Here is a 23565-nt window from a genome sequence, read left to right on the forward strand (position 1 = left end):
GGCAACAAGGAAAGGCATATGAAATGGATCTGTTTGGATGCCACCAAGTGGTCCCTTTATGCACACGACTGCTACAGGCCCCACCACTGTTGTTCAACGTTCCCCACCGCTCCATCCCCTTAGGCAGTGTGGGGAGAGCCAGTTTCTCCTCCTTAGAAGAGGAGCTGCCAGAGCAATTCTAGTAGACCCTTGGGTATGTTTACCTAACTGGTTTGTAGTTAGGTTGATTAAAGGGAATGGGAAGAAATAAAAATTTTGCATCTGAGTTTCTCTGTTTTTAAATATGGAGTATTACTTTGAGCCTAAAAATGTTCATCACTTTTGACTTAGTCATGTCCCTTCTGGAACTTAACCCTAAAGAAATAATCAGACATAAGGAGAAAGATTTATGCATAAACATATTTTTCATCTCACCTTCATCCTGTTTTTACATTAAGCAGCACAAGAAGCCTTTGACTGTGTTCCAGAAAACATATTGCACCAAGATTGGCAGACATTGGTTTGAGTTTATTTAACTGTCAGGGGATGGCTTTCTTTGTGAGCTGATTCCAAAAATTCATTACATACTTAAATGTTTGATGGGCATCAGCAATGTAAGAGTCGTGTACTTGAAGGGCTCAAAATTGCACACAAACATTAGTAGGTAGCAGTGCTGGATATTATGGTTTAGACTTAATATCTTTTAAGATATTTTAGATCTTGTAGACCCAAACTCATCCTTGATTTGGCTATGTGTATTCTATGCCATTCTGTATATGAGTGAAATACTGGGTTCTGTGAGAGCAGGCATCAAGATAGAACTAGCTGTCTAAGAGATTTATTGTGGGAAAAGCCCGTGAAGGATAAAGGGGAAGGAGAGCGTGAGTAGGGAATAAAAAACAAATAGGGTAGTCCTGTATAATTTCCTACAATTTGGATTTTGTTCATTTCATCCCAGTAGTATTAACATATTCCTCTGTTCCCTAAGTATCAGATACAGAGGGCTGATCACACTAGAATTTAATTTGTTCCTTCCTTTTCTCCCCTCTCCTCCCCTCCCCTCCCTCCCCTCCCTCCCCTCCTGTTCCCTCTCCTTCCCTTCATTCTTGCAAAACTACTTCATAGGTAATGGTGTGTGCTTCCATCAAGAGGCAGATAACATTTGTCTCATCTGTTTTTCTGTGTGTGTTAGCAACTTGATGATCATTATGCTAGATCCATTAACTCATTAGGGGTTGCAAAATGCTGACATTTGAATTATTTCTGTCTTCACTTACTAACTAGCATACTTTTATACAGAGAAACTTCCCCTCATTAGCTATTTGGTTGTTTTGAGGTTCAGCGCAAATAGGAAAGGTAGGATGAATGCTAGATTTTTTCTTTTGCTTGTCATTTTTCAAAATGATAAGTTCGTTCCTTAGCATTTTCCAAAGGTGGAAAATGAGAGTTTTTGTGTTTGTTTAGTATTATTATGAACTCATGGATTTAAGCCATTGTAGTTGTTATCTTTATTTGACACTCAAATTATTTCATCTTTGGCCAGTAGGAGTTTATATAGGTAGGCTCCTGAGTGTTTTTGACATAATCCTAGTAGTCTCTGACAGCCTCCTTGCTTTCTGGTATGATTTATTTTTTTATTTATTTATTTTTTTTGAGACGGAGTCTTGCTGTGTCGCCCAGGCTGGAGTGCAGTGGCCGGATCTCAGCTCACTGCAAGCTCCGCCTCCCGGGTTTACGCCATTCTCCTGCCTCAGCCTCCGGAGTAGCTGGGACTACAGGCGTCCGCCACCTCGCCAGGCTCGTTTTTTTGTATTTTTAGTAGAGACGGGGTTTCACCGTGTTTGCCAGGATGGTCTCGATCTCCTGACCTCGTGATCCGCCCGTCTCGGCCTCCCAAAGTGCTGGGATTACAGGCTTGAGCCACCGCGCCCGGCCTGCTTTCTGGTATGATTTAATGTTCAGGCTCATCTTGTACATTTCCTGCCTCAGATCTCACTAGGTCACAAGCCATAGTTCATTGTAGTGAGAATTGATTTTTTAGAAACAACACTCTAGGTGTTGGGAGTGTTCATTGCTACTGGGTAGGTTACTTTTTCTAGACCTTTTCATTGTACAAAACTAAGGAATTTTTTTTTTAAAGATAGAGTATATCCAGAGATCATACTTATAATTTCAATTTATATCTAGGACTACAGGGTTACTGCTTCATCTCATCATTTTTACATCTGAGTTTATTTATCTCCATGCTAAAAAACCTGCTTCTCAACAACACAAGCCTGATTACTCACTTGTTTTATCACATACTACAAATGTGACAGCCTTGGGATCACAATGCTAATACTAGGACTAGCTAAATTATTATTGAAAAAAATGTGAAGTTCTTTTTATCTTTAGGATATATACCATTAGAAATGAACTATCAAATCACTGGGTTTTATTTTATTTTTTTTTTTTTGAGATGGAGTCTCGCTCTGTTGCTCTGTTGCCCAGGCTGGAGTGCAGTGGCGCGATCTCGGCTCACTGCAAGCTCCGCCTCCCGGGTTCACGCCATTCTCCCGCCTCAGCCTCCGAGTAGCTGGGACTACAGGCGCCCGCCACCTCGCCCGGCTAGTTTTTTGTATTTTTAGTAGAGACGGGGTTTCACCATGTTAGCCAGGATGGTCTCGATCTCCTGACCTCGTGATCCACCCGCCTCGGCCTCCCAAAGTGCTGGGATTACAGGCTTGAGCCACCGCGCCCGGCCATCACTGGGTTTTAAAATCAGTTAGAATAGTTCCTCTCCTCAACCACTTGTATACGTATTTAGGTATTATTTGTATCACTTTACTAATCTTGTCTCTGGTGCCATTCTTATTTCCCTTACCCTAATATAACTAGCATTTTCTCCCTGTATTATGTTTGTCTCTGTAACAATGAGAAGTTTATGAGAAGTATAATGAGAAGTATAAAGTTAACTAGGAACTAAGAATTTGAAGTACAAAAATGAATGTAGATTTAAAAATAAGTGTATGCACAATATATTTCTTTACTCTGTGAGCTGAGAGGTCTTAGAAGCAATGACACCCCAGTAGCAATGAGCACACCTAGAACCCAGATCTTGGTTTCTAATACTGGTCTTCAGTAAAAGGGACCAAAGCTCATTGAAGAAATGCCTGATTCTAAGGCCATGGCAGAGAAAGATAAGATGAGTCTGGAGCATTGTGTAGTACTAGAAAGGAAGGAAATGCTCAAACACACACACACAATGATAGGGGCATGTCAAAGGGGCATAGGAGCCAAGTAAAAGAACTCCCAATAACCATAGCTGGAAGAATTTGAGCAACGAAATAAATGACATAGTGTTGGATTATAATCCAAAGTATAAAACGAATATCTGCGAGTCCATATTGATATGATAATAAGTAAATGATTGAAGAAGTCAGTAAGTGAGGAGAAGAGACACATCTCCAGTGCAGAATTCCAAATAATTTATATAGATACTCCACTCTCAAAAAGCTGGAACATACTTTCCACTCCTTAAGTGTGGCCTTTTTTTCAGAGTGTAGTATGTTAAGATAGGAAAAAGAATAACTATAGTGGAGAAACTTGACAAACACTACCTCAGCCAGGTGATCAGATCAAGGTCAACATCAGTGAGAAACCATGCTTGTAGCATGTACCCTTGATATAATGTTAATCTGCAACACTTTCTTAATTTTTCTGGTATTACTATGCTGGATTTAAAAAATATTTTATGTTTCCTGAAGGCTTTTAATTACAGGTGAAAACCTGTTCTCAGCTTTGTTTGAGCTAGTGAAAAAAGTATGAAGCATGGTTTCTACCTTATAGTAACTTAGAAACTAGTGAAGGAAACAAGATCTAGCAAGCATGTAATCAAAATGTAAATCATAGGACATGATTATACAGGATTTTTAAGTTGAGAAAAGCAAAGCATAGTTATACTGAGACCTGGTGTAGCTAGAGAAAGTTTTGAAGAAAATAGTCTCTCCTGTTAATACTATCAGGATTTCTGGATGAGGGAAATGATAGGGATTGATTTAGAGGCTCAGAAATTCTCTAAATATATGATTATCACCAGAAAACAAGATACATATATTTTAAAACCATTACATTTTGTTTCTGTTGACCAACTGAAATGCAAGATGACTAAATTAGTTATTTTTGAATCCCTTATGATAGATAATAAAATTGGTGGCTCATTTAATCATAGTGTGGCCAGAATGTATTAGAAAGACAGCAAAATCACTGGATTGTATATGATACCCTGCATTTATTTGATGTATAGACCTGGTTAAATCTTGGATTTTAAGCATTTGAATGTTACGTTGCTCTCTTTTGTTTTTCCTTTAGGACTATCTGCTGCCAAACTCTTGACTGAATATGGCGTTAGTGTTTTGGTTTTAGAAGCTCGGGACAGGGTTGGAGGAAGAACATATACCGTGAGGGTAAGTGATTCTAATACTTACATGTAATATAATATCTCACTCAAACTACAAGTGGCACCACTGAAAATCACAGGGCTAGAGGAGATCTCAAGAGTTCATGCAGTTAAGCCATTTGTCCCCCATAGTCCTAAAGTACTCCCATCAAATAAGCGTGCATTCTCTTTAACAAGTACACACTAAAGACTGACAGCTTCTGGCTTTCAGTGGAGTGAATTCAACAAACATGAGCAAGTAACTTCAATACAGTGTCATAATTTCCATACTACAGATGTAAATGAAGTGTGTAGTATCTCAGATGGAGTAATAGTTTGGCTGTACTGGAAGTGACTATACACCCACAATACACACAGACACACACAGAGAGACACACCCAAACACACACATGCTTAGATTCCTTATTTATCCAATGACACACAACTTAATAGAAATGTGGTGGCAAAAAAACAAAACAAACAAAAACAAACAAAAAAAGAAATGTGGTGGCCGTAGTAAGCAGGAACAAATGTAGCATATTTTTGCATAACTTTTCCCTTGGCCCTTGTTCCCTAAGAAGTATGCTACTGCCAGAGGTATTCCTGAGGTCGTGTCTGGCTAGATATAAGAAAGAAGCCCAGTTATTGCTACATCACTGCTTTTTTTATACTTGGGCTTACATCACCATTCTGGAAAAAATGCATGCTATTATTTACTACTATTAAGGGAATGGTTGCAGGTGGTTGACTCTGGGCGAAAGTACGTAGGGAGATAATGAAGACTGGGAAGGAAATAGGGGCAAAGATGGAAGTTTTTGCACATAAAAGTGGGGGAGAAAGGGAGAAGAGCCAGAGAGAAGTAGTAGAGGCAGAAGAGGAGGACCAGACTAGAGCAGCAATAGGTAGGTCAGCGGATGAAAGAGGAAGGGGTGCTCACCTGTCAACTGACACAGTATAAAGGCAAAACAAAACAAAAGAAAAAACCCCTCGCATTTGATAGTTAGAAGTTCATTAATTAATGAGCCCCTTTGCTAGAGTACACAAATAGAGTGTTAAAGACTGGAGATTGAGAGTAAAGACAAAACCAGACTGTTGAAGTGACTGGAAAGAGAGGAAGCATCTATCTAACTAGAAGATGCTTCAGTTAGATTAATAACAGAATGGCGTAAGCAATGCAAATATTTGATTACTTCACAGAAGTCTGGTGGTACATAGTCCAGGCTCTCGCTTTTTGCTCTTCTTTCTGCTCTCATATTCTTTTTTTTTTTTTTTTTTTTTTTTGAGACTGTTTTTCGCTCTTGTTGCCCAGGCTGGAGTGCTGTGGTGCAATCTCGGCTCACTGCAAACTCCGCCTCCCAGGTTCAAGTGATTCTCCTGTCTCAGCCTCCAGAGTAGCTGGGATTACAGGCACCCCCCACCACGCCAGCCAATTTTGTATTTTTAGTAGACACAGGGTTTCACCATGTTGGCCAGGCTGGTTGCAAACTCCTGATCTCAGGCGATCCATCGGCCTTGAAGCCTCCCGAAGTGCTGGGATAACAGGCATGAGTCACCGCACCCAGCCCTGCTCTGATATTCTTTGCATGTAGGCTTATTGTATTGTGGTAACAAGATGGATGCTGAGATTCTAAGCATCAGGTTCTCACTCAAGCCTGAAAAGAGAGTGAAAGGGGGGCACCAGCCTTGTCTGCAACAAAGCTTTTCCTTCGCCAAAAGACCCCAGCAGACATTTGCTTTAGTCTCATTGGCTAGAGTTGGGTCACATGGCTACCCTCAGCTGTCAGGGATCCTGGGAAAGTAAGTATTTCACAATAGTAGGCTGCATAATAGAAGCAGGCATGCGAGAGGAAATATCAATGGATATTGGAATAGCCTACAGACAATATTTGAATTAGGATTTCATAGCAGCGATTTCAGCCACCTTGTGCCATGCTACCCTTCTGTCATTTGCTTCCTACCTTTTTGGATACAGGGATGTATCTAAGCCTATTTCTGCTTTGCTCAGCTCTAAGGGTGCTGTACAGCCTTGCTATGCAAAGTATCATCTGTGGGTCAGTAGCCCCAGAATCAACTGGGATTTTGATAGAAATGTGGAATCTCAGGCTGTGTCTCAGAACTGCTGAATCTGGATCTGCATTTTGACAGCATCTCCAGGGGACACTATAGAAGTGCTACTCTGTGGCATTTGTTTGCTTGCTTGCCTTAAATTAATGCCAATCCAGATTAAATTTTCTGAGTGCTCCCTTAGATGTAGTCCACTGGGAAGCTATTGGTCTGGGAGTGAGGAGATTGGGATTCTAGCCTCTGTACTGACTTGATATGATGTCTTGGATAAGTCCTATTAGCACTTTACATCTCAGTTTTCTCATCTGACTAATAAGATACAATCTAAATGTCCCTGGAGAAACTCCCTTCCATCTTCAAATTCTAATTGAAGGCAGCGTGTTATAGTGCAAACGAAGAGTTGCGTCTTCTGCCTGTATGCCTTTATTAGATATGATTCTTCTGTCATTTTCTGAAAAATATTCCTTCATTTTGGAGATAGTTATTAGGTTGTCCCTTAGCCCTATTTTTCTTATCTCTAAAACCTTTTGGTTATTAAACAGGAGCATCAGTCATGTTATGGATTTTCAGTTAAGAACAAGTTTCTTTGTATAAGGGAAATGAGAATTCCAACATACTTGTCCCCATCTGTGTTATAGGCCCCAATTACTTTGCCATGCTGCGTCATTTATATATGTCAGCATCACTCAGGAACCATTCTTGTCTATTCAGCATGATATTACACCCCCCTTAGGAATGTGAGAAAGGAATCTCTGAAATGCTTGGTAATTAGGACTTAGCATTTATACTCCAAATGATGAGAAGGAGAAAAAGAGGGCTTTAAGAAACAGGCATGGAGGCTGGGCATGGTGGCTCACGCCTGTAATCCCAGCACTCTGGGAGGCCGAGGCGGGTGGATCACTTGAGCTTGGGAGTTTGAGATCAGCCTGGCCAACATGGTGAAACCCCATCTCTACTAAAAATACAAAAAGTAGCCAGGTGCAGTGGTGTACACCTGTAGTCACAGCTACTTGGGAGGCTGAGGTAGGAGAATCACTTGAGCCTAAAAGGCAGAGGTTACAGTGAGCCGAGATTGCACCATTGTACTCCAGTCTGGGTGACAGGAGTGGAAACCCTGACTCAAAAAATTAAAAAATTTAAAAAAGGAAACAGGCATGAAAATTGTATTTAATAAGAAACTGAAGCAAATATTTTTAAAAATGGCTTCTAATAACATAATCAATTAGGATAATTTTGGGAGGAGATGCCGTAAAAGCTACTATGGATCTCTGAGTACCAGAATCTCAACTTTGGTATTACCTGGCAAGCTGTTCAGATGGGTCTTCATTAGTTCAAAACTTCCCCGTTTTTCCTAATGTGATTCATCCATGATGCATTAGGTCAAGTTAATAAAGTTGAAATGCCTGCAGGGCTGCCACAGGGTTGGTGTATTTGTTTGCCAATATTGTTGCATGTTTGTGACCTCTGCAAAGGCTGAGTAGTGAGATCTAAATCAAGACCCCAAAGACTGAGGTGCAACATAGTAGAATACATTGTTACTGCTTCTAGTGTCTTCATGCTGAACTTCAGGCACCTCATTTAGAATGTTTTTACTTTGTAAAGAAACATTCTGCAAAATGCCTCACTCTTTTTACTGCTTCATTTAGGATTATTTGCTTTAACTATAGTGTCAGCCTTCTAAAGACATCATGTTTGGAAACTCCCAGGAGTCCTCTTGCTGTCTTTGTTAAAGCCCAGAAATTTATTGGAGTACTGATTCCAGTTTTGTTCTTTCTATCTTAAAATGGATGTTGGAGATTAGAAAAGGTTTGAAGGACAGCACTGATGGTTACTAAAAGAGAGAATAAACATTATATGAGGACACCTTAAAGAAGTCACAGAAACACTTCATTTCTGGTATTACGGCAGAATGAAAACCCCAACTCCTCATTGAAATAAGTAACATGCTGAATACAATATGCTGTGCTCATCTGACATGGAAGTTAGAAATTTGTAGATCTCCTGGATGTTGCATACACACCTCAAACATAAGTCCAACACTAGACTTCTTCTGATCTTCCTCAAGGCCACTATTCCAGCCACCTTCTCCATGTTAGAGTATGGCAACTTTGAAAAAACTCGGAGTCATGCTCAACACTACCAGACCCTCATTTGTTTTGTCAGGAAATTCTGTTGGCCCTGCCTTCAAAACATACCCAGAATTCAATGCTTCCCACCACTTCCACTGCTATCCCCTGGTGGGAGCCACCATTATCCCTAGGCCAGATTACTGCAATAGGCTCCTGATTTCCCTGCTTTTACTCCTGCCCCCTACATTCTGTTCTTTCATAGTGCATCAGTGAGAGTGAGCCTTTCAAATGTAAGTCAGATTTTTAGCATTTCCCTGCTCAAGACCTTCCAAAGGCCCCTCCCCCCTTCTCACTGACAGTCAAAACCTATGTCCTTACAATGTCCTGGGAGGCTTTAAGTGACCTGCTCTGCCAATAACCTCTGTAACCTCATCTTCAACTTTTTTCCTTGCTCACATTGTTCTGGTCACTTTGGCCTCCTTGCTATTTCTTGAACATACCAGCAGACTTCTCTGTTTTATTCTATTGTTGATGTTGCTTCATTTTCTTTAAAATTTTGCCAGTATCTTTGTTCACTGTCTGTTCTTGAATCTCAGACCTTTTATTTGTAACCATTTTCATTCTACTTGAAACACACCCTTTCCTCCAATCTGGGTTCTAAACTCTGTACATTTGTCAGCTTGACAAAACATAGTTCTAACAGGTAACAAATTCTATTTAGAATTTCTCTTCCTCTTTTTTTTTCTCTCAGAACAGCAAAGATATTATTCCCCTATCTTCTGGCTTGTATTTTTATCGTTGAAGTCTAATTTATCGTTAAGTCTAATTGTTGATTTTTTTTTCCAGAGTATGTACGATTTGCCTCTTTCGGTTTCTGAAAAAGAATTGCTTCTGAGAGCTCTTTTCTTTGGTATACTGCAGTTTCTCTGTGTCTGGATGAGAATTTATTTTTATTTATCATTCTTTGGACCTGTTGGGTTTCTTATCTTCCAACAATGCTGGTAAATCCTCAGCCATTATTTTTTTATACTACTTAATATTTTGACACCATCTTCCATGTCTTAACTACCTCCTCAACATATTTTCCAATTCTTTATCTTCGAACTGCATTCTATATAATTTATTCAGATCTAGCAGTTTACTCACTCTTTAACTATGTCGAATATACTGTTTAATCCATTCACAGAGTTTTTAAAATTTTAATTAGTACGTTTTTATCACTAGTAGTTATTTTTAAATCTACCTGATGATATTTTCAGTTGCTTTTCCCCTGCTCCTAGTTTTAATGGCTTATTTTATTTAAAATATATTACATAGTACTTTTAGATTCTGTGTATAATTCAACTATTACAAAGTCTTTCTGGATTATTTTTTCTGCTTATTTTCTTTTGGTGCCTTGTTTGCACGTATGTTTTGTAACTCTTGGCTGTGGGTTACTAATTTTCCATGGAACTTTATCTGTGTGTAAATTATTTGAGACCTAGGGGAAAAGGATTTGAGTCTACTTCAACCACCCGCATTGACACTTTAAATTTTCCACCCAAGGTTTTTCGTATCATATGGGTAGCGTAAATTCAGATGGAAAACATAAATAAAGATAAGCTTATTTTTTTTTCCTTTTCTGTGTGACAATACTGAGACCTGCAAAATAATGGAAAATATAAAGTTGTGGATGCAGCTAAAGCAATACTTAGAAGATATATAGTCTAAATTCTTCCATTAGAAAAGAAAAAGGCTATATATAAATAAGCTAATCATGCAAAGAGTTAGAAAAGTAAGAGCAAAATAAATCCAAAGAAGGGGTAAAAAGGGCACATATCAATGATATAGAAAATGGACACCCAGGCCGGGCACGGTGGCTCAAGCCTGTAATCCCAGCACTTTGGGAGGCCGAGACGGGTGGATCACGAGGTCAGGAGATCAAGACTATCCTGGCTAACATGGTGGAACCCTGTCTCTACTAAAAAATACAAAAGACTAGCCGGGCGAGGTGGTGGGCGCCTGTAGTCCCAGCTACTCGGGAGGCTGAGGCCGGAGAGTAGCGTGAACCCAGGAGGCGGAGCTTGCAGTGAGCTGAGACCCGGCCACTGCACTCCAGCCTGGGCGACAGAGCGAGACTCCGTCTCAAAAAAAAAAAAAAAAAAAAAAAAAAAAAGAAAATAGACACCCAACAAAGAGGATCCATAAAATAAAAGTTGATTATTTGAAGAGACCTATTAAAGATACACAAGACGTGTCTGATAAGATTTTTCCAGAAAAAGAAACACCCCAAATAAATAAGAGATGAGAGCCAGATGTGGGGCTCACGCCTGTAATCCCAGCACTTTGGGAGGCTGAGGCAGGTGCTGAGCTCAGGAGCTTGAGATCAGCCTGAGCAACCCTAAGTCTACAGAAAATACAAAAATTAGCTGAGTGTGGTGGCACATGCCTGTGGTCCCAGCTACTCAGGAGGCTGAGGTGGGAGAATTCGTAGACCCCAGGAAAGTCGAGGCTGCAGTGAGCCATGATCATGCCATTGTACTCCAGCTTGGGTGATAGAGTAAGACCCTGTCTCAAAAAATAATAATAAAAAAAGATGAAAATGAAGATATAATTACTGATACAATAAAGAATAATTAAATGAAAAGAAGATGCCATGAACATTAAACCAACAGTTTTGAAACATATATGAAATGTACATATTATGAGAAAAATATAATTCATCAAAGTTAGCATTGATTTAGTCTGGAAATAGAAGAGTAGTGCTTTAACCTAAAATAAATTAAATGTGTAGTTTAAGATTTTCCCTTAAAAAAAATCACCAAGCCTAGATAGTTCTACAGGTATGTTCTACATAATGTTCAAAGAATGGATCACTTTATTTACATACAAACCTTTCTACAGAATAGAAAAAAGTATGATCACTAACTAAGGAGATTAGCAGTACTCTAATGCAAACAACAGACAAGGCAGTAGAAGAAAGGAGAATCATAGGCCAGTCTCAATATTGCTTACATAGATATAAAATTCTAAACAAAATGTTAGCGTAGATATAAACATAGATATAAAAATTCTCAACAAAATGTTAGCAAAGCATATCCTCCAATAGAAAGATAATATCGGGTTGGGTAGCTCCAGGAAGGAAATGTTGAATAATACTAGACAATTTTCTGGAAATAATAGATTAGGTAAATTATAACAAAATACAAAGAGACTAGACAAGTTGCACTGTATAGACATACACACACATGCACACACACATCTTTAAAGTATTAAAGAGCCAGCAAGCTAACAAGATAGGGAAGAATCACTGGGCCAACATCTGGAAAAGATTAACCTACTTTTCCCTGGGTGGCAGGGGGAGTTGCTAACCACTGAAGAAGCTCCCGAAGGCTGAGCAGTGCTTTGGATCTAGTGCAAAGCTAGGGTGACAGGTCAAGTCCAGAACCCCATGAAGTGTGTACTAATTTGTAGGGGAGTATTGGTCAACTCCTTGTGCTGTGGAGTTGGGCTGCATCTAAGGACCAAGGGTGAATGGCAAGAAAGCTAGGTCAAATGTGCATTTTGGCCCAGCCTCAAATCCTCTCAGGTACTGCAAATGGAATAAAGTTATCTAGTACTGTGAGGGTCCCAGGCTGTGGGCAGAAGCAAACATTTTAAATCCTCTCTGAGAAAGATACCATCTTCCTAGGATTGAAATGATTTCTGCATGTTTTCAAGTGCAATGGGTGGCATTCAATAAAAAATAATCAGGCAAACAAGGAAAAAAGGCATGACAACGTGCTTGAGAACTGGTATACACAACAAAATAGACATAGACCCTTTAGTTATTAAAAAAAAAAAAAAAAAGCCATGGAGGGGTTGCAGCTCACCAATATTCAATTTATTGATTAAATCATTGGGACTTGCCAATTAATAAAAACAGCTGAAAAACATGGAGAACTGTATTTATGAGGGAACCCAGAGCCTCCCATTCCTACTCTCTGGCAGTGAGGGTAGCTTGTGAGGGCCACTGAGGGTGACAGGGAGGAAGGCCAAGTAAACAATTTTAGTTTATGATAGAGGGTTTGCATGTTTGTAAATAATTTAGTGATATGTGAATCTTTTTATACCTTCTTGTATTCTTTTCCTATGATGCATTCTTTCCTGGAAGTGTTTTAAAATACATCTAGAACCATCAATGTGGACTGATTGAAGATTTCACCGGGTGGAAATTAGGGAATTAGGCTTTGGGTAGCTCCTCCAGTAATAACACCAGAGAGAAGCTCACATGATAATTTAAATGTTTTGTAAAGGATCTAAACTGGCAGAATATACTACAGTGTTCTTTATCTTTTATGCATTGTGTGCTGAGTTGACCTTACCAATAGCTTTGCCAAATAATGGTGCTTAGTGATGAGTGTTAGACAGGATTGTGCCCCAGTTCTTGAGTGGACGAGGAAAGACTGCCATTTTCAGTTGCTCTTTATAGGGGAGACATAAGGGACAATTAACTTTTAAAAAAATAAATGGGGTTTTTTTTTTTACAAGGCACATTTTTCCAAGTTTTAACTAAAGTCCTCTGACCAATTTTTCTCTTTTTGCAGAATGAGCATGTTAATTACGTAGATGTTGGTGGAGCTTACGTGGGACCAACCCAAAACAGAATCTTACGCTTGTCTAAGGAGCTGGGCATAGAGACTTACAAAGTGAATGTCTGTGAGCGTCTCGTTCAATATGTCAAGGTAAGGCTGACTTCACCCAAGTGACTAATAGGGAAACCTTTTATTTGAGAAAACATTTGGTTTGTTTTTAGTTATTTTTCTTTCAAAGCAATTGTAAAAGTAGGCTCTCGACTTTGAAGTAGTATTTGCCTTTCTTTTCTTGTTTTCTTTTTTCTTTTTCTTTCGAAAAAAATCGCTAAAGTCTTCTGGAATCACTGCAGGATATTATGACTCAGCTTGGCCTTCCTCCCTGTCACCCTCAGTGGCCCTCACAAGCTACCCTCACTCCCAGAGAGTAGGAATGGGAGGCTCTGGGTTCCCTCCTAATGCATTTGAAGGGCACTGGGGTGGGGGCAGCAGGTGCCTGCAACAGACATGTGCACGCACACGCACACACACACACGCACGCACACGCATGCACACTCCCCTCCCCCAGCTGCAGGCAATCCCTGAGCGACCTAGGAAGCAACTCTAGAGCCCCAAGGAACACAAGAGTTTGAGGCGACTTCTTTAGCCTTTGAACTGGTTATTCATCCTCATTCTTACCTGGGATTATTTGGAATGCTTTATTTCCTCTGTACCTGGCCTTCACTCTTGGGAAGTCTAGCTTGTTTGTGCAGTTTCCTACTGTTTAAACAAGAGATTGTTTAAACTCTAGCCACTGATATCCACAGCTGTTGCCAGTGTTTTTCTTTCTCACTGAAGCCAAACATGGAGTGGCTGGAGTCTGGAAACATGCCTTGAGAAATCAAATTTCCCATCTGACATTGCAGCCTACTTCCTAGAGCTAGTGTCACTGACGAAGGGGTTATTTACTCATTCTAATGTCAGGATTCCCACACCAATAACCACATCACTTCTCAACAAATACATCCCTTCCCCTACTCTACCTTGGGCAATAACTGTGGGTCTGAAGGCTACAGGGCTTTGGGTGTGTCCTGGGAGTTGAGGATACTTGTGACATATGTACACTGATACCCAATCAGAAGAGACCAGAAACCTTTGTAAACTCTGATAGCCACGTGGTTTCAGATGCTTGGGATAGTCTGGTGGTGACAGACGTGAAAAAGCAAATCAGTAGTCTTTTTATTCTTTTCTTTTGACCTTTAAGCTCTGTTGGACTTGAAAATCAGTAGTCTTTAGAAAAACTGTGGGTTAAGAGGTCAAGGGAGGAATGAAGAAAGTATAATAAATTTCACAAAGTATTTAGGAACTCTGGTTACAACAGGCCGTGATCAAAAAGGAAAAACCCCTTTGCTTCCTCATTTTCTCTTTTCTGCACTGCACAGTGTTTCCATGGACTAGTAAGTAATAACAACAGTAAGAATCATAGCTGCTAACATTTATTAAGCACTTTTACCTGTATTCTCACATTTAATATCAGGAGAGAGACCAAACCTTTTGCACTCAACTACTAATTAAACAGTCACGTAAATTCACTCTCCACTCCAACTGGGAAGCAAATGAGTGTGATGATTATCTTGGAATCTGAGCAGATTCATGCTGATAAGATTCAGAGGCTGAGAGGTTTTTAGTTTACCTGGAGGCTAACAATAAACAACAACTAAAAGCTTTTTATGCATGAACTCATTAAATCCTTACATCCACCCTGCTAGGCAGGCATTATCATCCCCATTTTAAGTATGAGAAACCAGAAGTTCAAAGAGGTTAAAGTGACTTGACAAGGCTATAAAACTCCTAACAGTCTACCTAACCCCTGAGTGCGTGCTCTTCATTATCCCAATATATGGCCTAGGAAATGAAACTGAGGACTCTGAATGGAGATGTGCTGGACCTCCAATGTTTGGCCACACACACATCTATAGTAAGGTATCTCACTGTCAATATCACCGAAGCCTGGCTCATATGACAAGGAGATGCAGTCATTGAAAGACCACTTTTTTTCCCTACTTTCTTACTCTTCTTCCGGTTTCATGTTCCTTTTATGTACATTTTAAAAACTGGGAAAAACTGGAAATTTACAAGTATGTCCTCAAGCTAGGTACCTGCTAGTCTCCCAGCCATGCCCAGTCTAAAACTTGATATTGGGCTGGGTATGGTGGCTCACATCTGTAATCCCAGCCCTTTGGGAGGCCAAGGTGGGGGGATCGTCTGAGACCAGGAGTTCTAGACCAGCCTGGGCAACATAGTGAGACCTCTTCTCTATGAAAAATTAAGAATTAGCTGGGCATGGTGGTGCATGTCCTATAGTCCCAGCTACTTGGGAGGCTGAGGCAAAAGGATGGCTTGAGCCCAGGAGGTCGAGGTTACAGTGAGCCATGATCATGCCACTGCACTTCAGCCTGGGCAAACAGCGCAAGACCCTATCTCAAAAATAAAAATAAAAAGCACGATGCTAAGGTGATAGTTTGAAAGTGGCACCCACAGCCAGCTTTTGTAAGTAATTTAGCTCCTCGTTGTTCTTGATGGAGGCAAGGTGGGGTTAAAATGATAAAGTTCTGTTTGAGAATTTTGACTTTGCCTGAAAGTGATCAACAGATCTTGACATGCTGTCCAATCTTCCCAACAGGACCTTACAAATTACTTATCTTAAGTGTCAGACTTTCTGATGTCTCTGAAATTTTCTGGGCTTTACTGGGAACCCTGCTTTCTAGAAATCCAGATGTAATTGTTCTGTACTTTGAGAAGGTCCTGCTGCAAGCTTTAATAGAGGGTGAACTAATGGAAAGACTTAAGGAGTTGATGTATGCCACATTAGGTGCCTAAGTAAGGAAAGAGAAATATTAAGAGTAGCATCCAGGGTCCCTTTTTTGATATTGTTGCTGCTGCTGGGCCCGCTGTAAGGTTGGATCCACACTACCCTGATAGTCCTGTTCCTAAGGAAAAAACAACCTCAGCTTTCTGGAGGGGAGAATTGCTCAACTTCTACCATATTTTTCTTTCACAAAAATACAAATATGGCTGCGCTGTTGCTTAACCTACTGGACAAAGGCAACTTGCCATGGCATTGGACTTGGTAGCCCGAGGCTGTTTTCAAGAATGTAAAGCAGAAAATAAAATAAAAACAAAAAAAGAGGCTGGGCGCAGTGGCTCACGCCTGTAATCCCAGCACTTTGGGGGGCCAAGGCAGGTGGATCACGAGGTCAGGAAATTGAGACCATCCTGGCTAACACGGTGAAACCCTGTCTCCACTAAAAATACAAAAAATTAGCCGGGCGTGGTGGCGGGCGCCTGTAGTCCCAGCTATCAGCTACTTGGGAGGCTGAGGCAGGAGAATGGTGTGAACCCGGGAGGCAGAGGTTGCAGTGAGCCGAGATCGCGCCACTGCACTCCAGCCTGGGTGACAGAGGGAGACTCCGTCTCAAGAAAAAACAAACAAACAAACAAGAATGCAAGGCATTGTCAACCTCTGGATCTTTGCCGTTGCATGGCCATGCACATCAACACAATGGTAATATTAGACCATAATTATTGCATATGCAGCATGTGGCAGGTATGTGCTAAAACACATACCGTGCCTATGCTTTGGACAACAAATGGCACCTTTAAATCACAGCCACTGTGGTTGATCCCTCAAGGTCAGTACCACTCCCATAGTAATAATAATGACTACCCTCCCTACTGAGCTCCTAGTATGTTCCAGGCCCTGTGCCATTATCTTACTTAACCCTCCATTATCTTACTTAACCCTCACATGGATCCTAAGTTAGGGGTTATTTTGCCATTTCAGAGAAAGAGTCTGAAGTTCAGAGGCCCAGTAACCTGCCTAAGAGAGTAAGGGAATTCAGATTAAGGTCTTTTGACTTTATGCTATCTCTTGCTAGTCCAGATTCTACTGTCAGGGACTGTGGACTCCAGGAAGCTGCCTTACAGTTTGTGCTTGTCCTGGCTCTTTTTGGCAGCTCTCTTCTGATGGTCATCCTGTGTCCTTCATTGTGTCCCCATATGCAGTGCTGGTGACCATTTTGCTCAATCTTTTGGCCCAGAAGCCTGAAAGAGCAGTGTTAACTACCTGCTATGGTACAATCACTGTGCCTTGGTTATTGTTTGATGGATGCAGTAACTGGAAAATAGCCATTTAACTGTCAGAAAATAAATGTTGAAGCTCTATTTTGAATTTTAGTACTTATTTACAAATAGCTACCCATTTCAGATGGTAAGCATCATTCTTTTCATTGAACACTTAATCTCATCCAATGAAAAGATGAAAAATAGAAATACATATCATTAAACCATCCTCTCACATACTTTAACCTTTCAGAGAACACATATTTTCACCCAAGGTAGACAGCAATGTTAAGGCAAAAAAGTAGTGGGTTGGTTAAAGTTTAGTTTATTTGATCTGAATGAATGCCTTTTTGCTAGTGTTTTCCAATACATCATATCATTTCTGGAATGAGAAGTACTCGTTATAGTAGATGTTTTTATGATGATCAGGAAACTATATTAGGGAAAAGCAGGAAGATATTTAGTTCAATATTCCAGATAAGATGGTTAATAAATTGTATACTAAAAGTAACTCTACTTATTTTAAAATATCTTTTTTTTTTTTTTTTGAGACGGAGTCTCGCTCTGTCGCCCAGGCTGGAGTGCAGTGGCCGAATCTCAGCTCACTGCAAGCTCCGCCTCCCAGGTTTAGGCCATTCTCCTGCCTCAGCCTCCCGAGTAGCTGGGACTACAGGCGCCCGCCACTTCGCCCGGCTAGTTTTTTTTTTTGTATATTTTTAGTAGAGACGGGGTTTCACCGGGTTAGCCAGGATGGTCTCGATCTCCTGACTTCGTGATCCGCCCGTCTCGGCCTCCCAAAGTGCTGGGATTACAGGCTTGAGCCACCGTGCCCGGCCTAAAATATCTTAACTCTCACTGTTTTTCTCTACTTCTAGAGGAAAAGTGGGTGTTTCCCCAATGTGATAGTGTATTGGGTTAATAATGCAAATTGTCTTTGTGACACTTTCTGCATTGCTTTGTGACAACTTCAGCTTTCATAATCTAATACAGTCAATATTCGTTTCTGTAAATAACACTGAAATGAAGAGGAGGATTGCCATTGTCTACATAAACCAATCAATAATCTTTGTGGCCCAGATTGCTTCCGCTCTTAAATTTTCCCAATGCGAAACTTTGAAGAATGTTTAAATTGTTTAAACACTGTCGACAGTCTGTAACACATCTAGTGTCAGCTTATTCTAGGAAGGTTTTTACTATTCACCAAGGAACTACTCTTTACCTTTGTTAGATTGTGTTTACAGTGCAAGTTTTGACAAGACAGTGTGCAGTTCCAAGCCTGAGCCTCTCAGATGAATACTGAGGATACACCTTAGTGCTGAGGATACACCTTAGTGGTGTTTCCTCTACCTGATCCCTTCTCTTTCTGAGACTATGCCTATCTACACATTCATAGAGGATTCACATTGATATGCTAAATTCACTCATTGCTTAATATTTATATTTATGTATTTGAGAGAAATATGTATTTACAGAGGAAAATCTACTCTGTACCAGATATTGTTCCAGGCTGCAGATAGAGTGGTGAACAAATGATCAAAATTTCTGCTGTCATGGTCCTTCTAATCTAAAGAGAGAAGACAAGTAAATAAGAACAGTAAATAAATATTAGCTAACATTTTTGCCTGTATCCTTCATGGATCTTGTGAATAGAATCCCTCTTCTAATTCTGGTTTAGTAGATCCTGATTCTTATATAATAGGTTCCTGACTGGTTTCTACAGTGAGCAGCTTTTATGAATTTTGTGAGTTTGACATGGTTTTATTGGGGAGATTATATCTGATCTGTGAAATTAATATAAATTAATCTTATCGTTGTGAACCTTAAAGGTAGATTCTTAAATGGCATCAGCTAGATGTTTTTACACTTGATCTTAGCCAAAAAGCCAAGAAGCAATAGCTAGATATGTTTAAAACATTCTGTTTATCAGTTGGGCGCAGTGGCTCATGCCTGTAATCCCAGCACTTTGAGAGGCTGAGGCAGGAGGATTGCTTGAGCCCAGGATTTTGAGACTAGCCTGGGCAACATAGTGAGGCCCCCATTGCTACAAAATTTTTTTTAAATATAATTTTAAAAATAAATAAAATAAAACATTCTCTTTATCAGTTCTTCTCTTCTGCATGGCATAGGGGAAGCAGCTGGATCTGAATGCCAAGTGGATTGATTCATTACTTGCATTAGTAAATAAGATGCTCCATCAGCATGAGTGTGTTTCATTGAGTTGTGGAGATGTTTTGTTAAATTTTGCAGTGCTATGTGTTGCAGAAATAATGAAAATGTTGGATTCTACTTTTTTTTTTTTTGTTTTCTTTCCGTGAGTTTCCCACACATCATAACGCAGGTAGGGTGAGGGGTATAGAGAGGGAGAACCCAGCCAGAAATGGAGCAAGGCATTTTGCAGAGGCTACGTCAAAGGAGAAATTGACAATTACATGCCTTCTCACGTTCTTCCTGCTTTTCACATCCTCTCTAAATAAAAGTAGAGACTATAAATATATACCACCCATTTGTTTTTAGAGAATGGTGTGATAAAGATTTATTTAAAACACCATAGACTTTGCTGACAGTAACAGCTCAGCAAGCATTTTTTTTTTTTCTTTTTTTATTAGTTCTATTCTTCCCACAGCCCTTTACTCCAGGTTTCTATGCCAACGACTGAAATCAAAGGCTTTTCACAATGTGTATGTTCTGGAATACTAAGTAAATTTTGTTGTTGCTAAGAGGAAAACTTGGTTTTAGCCAGCAGGCCATACAGAAAGCTGAGTTTGTCTTAATGCTTACCAGATATAACCCCTCACTTCTAATAGAGTTTGACCCATGGCTTATAGTCGAATTTCTTTTGGATAAGGGACATTTCATTTGAAGTTTCTTTTAGCACCTTGTCCGTACCAACTCACAGAAGCCGTTTCTTTTGTCTTCAAAGAAGGATACATTTTCACTTTCAATCCCTCTCAGAAGGAAACTCAGGAAGCAGAAAGTGTTAAGTCCTTGTAGGGACGTTACTTGTTGTATATTTGCCTCCTTTCTTTTAAACACCTGAATTCATCCCTCCTGATTCCATGCTATTAATATTGCCTTCCATCTGTCATGTACCTATACATGTTTTACCTCACTTGAGCTTCCCAATGGTCCTAGGAGTAAACAGCATTATTTTTCCCAGCTCAGAGAGCGTAGGAGCCAAAGTGTAGCTTTCCAGCTCTGAGCCCAGTGTTCTGTGGGTTACATCACTTTGTTTTTTATTCCAAAGTTAACTTGTGAACCCTTCTAATAAACTGCTCCAAGATATGACAAAAATCACTTTATCCCAAAAGGCTCTGGAGTTGTAAGATGCCACTGTGGAAACAGGGACTCCTGTGGATATAGGTGTGGTCGTTCACGGGAGCTGTATGTGACACAGTTCACATTTCGCAGTTCACAGTTCACAGTGGTTGTACATGGGAGCTGTATGTGGCACAGTGGCTTCTGCTCTTCTCTTGCACCCTGAGCTGTAGTCTGAGAGGTCCTCTGGCCTTCAGTGAGCACCTGGCAGCTAAACAGCCCCCGGAGTGTCCCAGTTAGGCTCAGCAGGCTGAAGACCACAGATGGATTCTATTATTTTATTAAAATACTAAGTCTGGAGGTCTAAGGCATGGTTTGAAATTGCTGGCTATATATTCTTTTTGTTAAATGATCCATGTAAACTTATTATTCAAAGTATGGCCCAAGTATTGGCCAGTATTTTATGTTATGCCATTATATCCTGCCTGATTAGGATTTGAAGTGGTTCTCGACAAGTATTACTAATTTGGATAAGTCAGGGTAGAAGATAGAAAAAACAAAACAAAACAAAACAAACAAACAAACAAACAAACAAACAAATACCAGTTAGGTAAGGACAAGCAAGCAGTGACAGGCCTGTGCTCATGGTAAGAAATTATGTTTTGATGATAGAAATGAGGTAATATAGGAGGGATTGCTTTCTTATCTCAATTACAATTCTGAGTAGGTTTTAAAAGCAGAGAGGCTAAAAATGTTTACATATTTTCCGTTTGATCTATCCGGTATCCAGTATAAGGATATATGAAGACAGCTGGTAAAAAATTAGTTTTTAGTAACTTTCATTCTTTTTTCCCCCCTCACTTTGAAAAGACTTCATTTGCTGCCTGTGGGTTCCCAGAGAGCTTAATGGCAGAATCCCTCTTAAAGCTCTGCACTGTTTGGACAGCTAGGTCAGCATTAGTCATCTCCTCTCAGAGGCTCCTTCTTCCTATAAACTCTCAGGGTTACATCTCAGATTTGGTTTCAAAAATATAAAGTTCCTACTCAGCGACAACCCAGTATATAGCAAAATAAGTTAATTATTAGATTTTTTCTTCCACTCATTTTGTTTTCTTTTTAAAAAATGGTAAAGTACACTAACATAAAATTTATCATCTTCACCATTTTTAGGTGTACAGTTAATTCAGTAGCATTAAGTACATCCACATTGTTGTGCCACTGTCACCGCCCATCCATCCAACAGAACCCCTCTCATCTTCCTTCCATTCATTTCTAATAGGGACTAATTCACTACAGGAATTGTTTTCTAACCATTCATTGAGAAGCAACCTAGCATCACCCCCCAACTAGCAGCATAGAAAGGAAGTTAAGTCAGACACAAAGGATTTCTCTCACACTCAGGCTGAGGGACTTTGTGATCACACATAATCATGTAGGGCCTCAGCATTTGGGTTAATGGCCAAAAGAACTTTGTGAATGGAATTAAACATCATATGAGCAGCTTCCTCAAGAGAAATTGCTCTAGTCTGCATGATAACTGAACTCCTGGAGGTTCTGACCTTTCAGGTTAGAATGTAGTTGTCTCTCGGAGGTTAAAATCTCCTCCTTCCTCCTTGCTTTCTACTTCCTTCCTATTTCTTCTCAGCAACCCCTGTCCTCACCCCAGTGGCATGCACATTACTCCAGTCAAAAGACTCAATCATTGATCTTTAATTTTCAAACTTTTGCAAAGTAGCCTTCTAACAGTTGAAATCTTAAACAGCCTCTAACGTCCAATGAATCCCATATCTAGTCCGTTCTGGGCACTTCCTGAAGAAGGGAAATTCAGTTGTCCCATGATCACATGTTGAACCAGCTAGAAAACCTTTTCTGTCATTGCCTCATCCTGCCACCTAATAGGATCGATGCTGCCATGTAGCCCTCTGTATCACGTGCAGACTCAAACCTTTTTCATTTCTATGTCAAATTCAGTGAACAGATACCTTTTGAAAACCTACTGGGCCACAGAGTTTTAGTAAGTGGCTGTTACTCCTACTTTAGAGATAAGAGAAAGTTATAATAATGAGAGTGGTTCAAGGTCCTACAGAAGTGAGAAAGAAAGAGGGACAGACATAAAACCTAGTTAATTACTACCCTTTGCAAACACAGAGCTTCAAACCGAAAAGAGGCAAATAATGATAATAATGTCAATACCTGATATTTGACAGTCCAGTACTATTTTCATAGCACTTCATTTTAGTTTTTGCTTTGTGTTTGGGTTTTATGCAACCAGAAGAAGAAAATACTTGATGGAATCACAGAAAGCTTGAGTGTTAATTATAGTTCAGTGTAGTGAATGCTTTGATCCTGAAGGCTGTGAAACTGAGTCGTTTTCATTTAGAAGACTTCTCATGTCATGTTTTTCAAACGAAGAGAATGATTAGTAAACTATTCAATTACCTTTCATTCCCATAGCTCTTCTGTAATTCGTAAGACTCAAATGATACACACTGAACCTCAGGCTGAGATTTAGTTTTATGTATTTGCCAAAGTAACACAGTAGCCTAGTTTCCATAGCCATATCTAGCAGATAAATGTCTCTGGAAAAAAAAAAAAAAATCAAGCTTCAGAGACAATGGGAGGAAATCACTGTGGCTCACACTTGCGGACCAGCAGTGGGTGACAAAAGTGGATCCTGGGACACAGACATGGGTGCAGTCACTAATCGACATCATTATTTGAACATCCACCAGTGGAGTAGCCCTGAGTATCTGTGACTTTTCCCAATCTGTAAATTAAAAAAAAAAATACTATTCTGATGTTTAAATGCTGGGAAGTTGGTGCTAAGAGCATAATGGCTCTTAGTTCATCCACCCTTTCATTCCATGCCATCACCCTATCTCTGCCATCATGGTTATAAAGCCATCACTGAAGTAACTTCATCCAGTAGTAGGGGGCAAGGCCACATCTTCCCAGACACTGTGATACACAAGGTGAATGCACTCACTTAACAGCTTAGCTGACAAGAAGCTCTGCTTTGCCCTTGGCCCTCTCTACCTGCTCTGATGTACTTTCTCACTGCACTGTCTTGTTAGGAGGAGGACGGGCTGAGGGCAGAAACTCCGCGTGAAGCCCATGATGCACTTGCAAT

The 23565-nt window shown here is 40.1% G+C and overlaps 1 protein-coding gene across 1 annotated transcript in view; it reads left to right on the forward strand.

The window, feature by feature from the left end:
- The window catches only part of LOC100998752 (amine oxidase [flavin-containing] A), an 85404-nt gene that overhangs the window by 18175 nt on the left and 43664 nt on the right, over nucleotides 1-23565 (forward strand). Inside the window, exons 2-3 of the mRNA XM_003919035.5 lie at nucleotides 4330-4424; nucleotides 13095-13232. Of these exons, the coding sequence (XP_003919084.2) occupies nucleotides 4330-4424; nucleotides 13095-13232 (233 nt within the window). The remainder of the gene's footprint in view (nucleotides 1-4329; nucleotides 4425-13094; nucleotides 13233-23565) is intronic.

The sequence above is a fragment of the Papio anubis genome, chromosome X (genome assembly GCF_008728515.1).
Source record: "Papio anubis isolate 15944 chromosome X, Panubis1.0, whole genome shotgun sequence".
Classification (NCBI taxonomy): domain Eukaryota; kingdom Metazoa; phylum Chordata; class Mammalia; order Primates; family Cercopithecidae; genus Papio; species Papio anubis.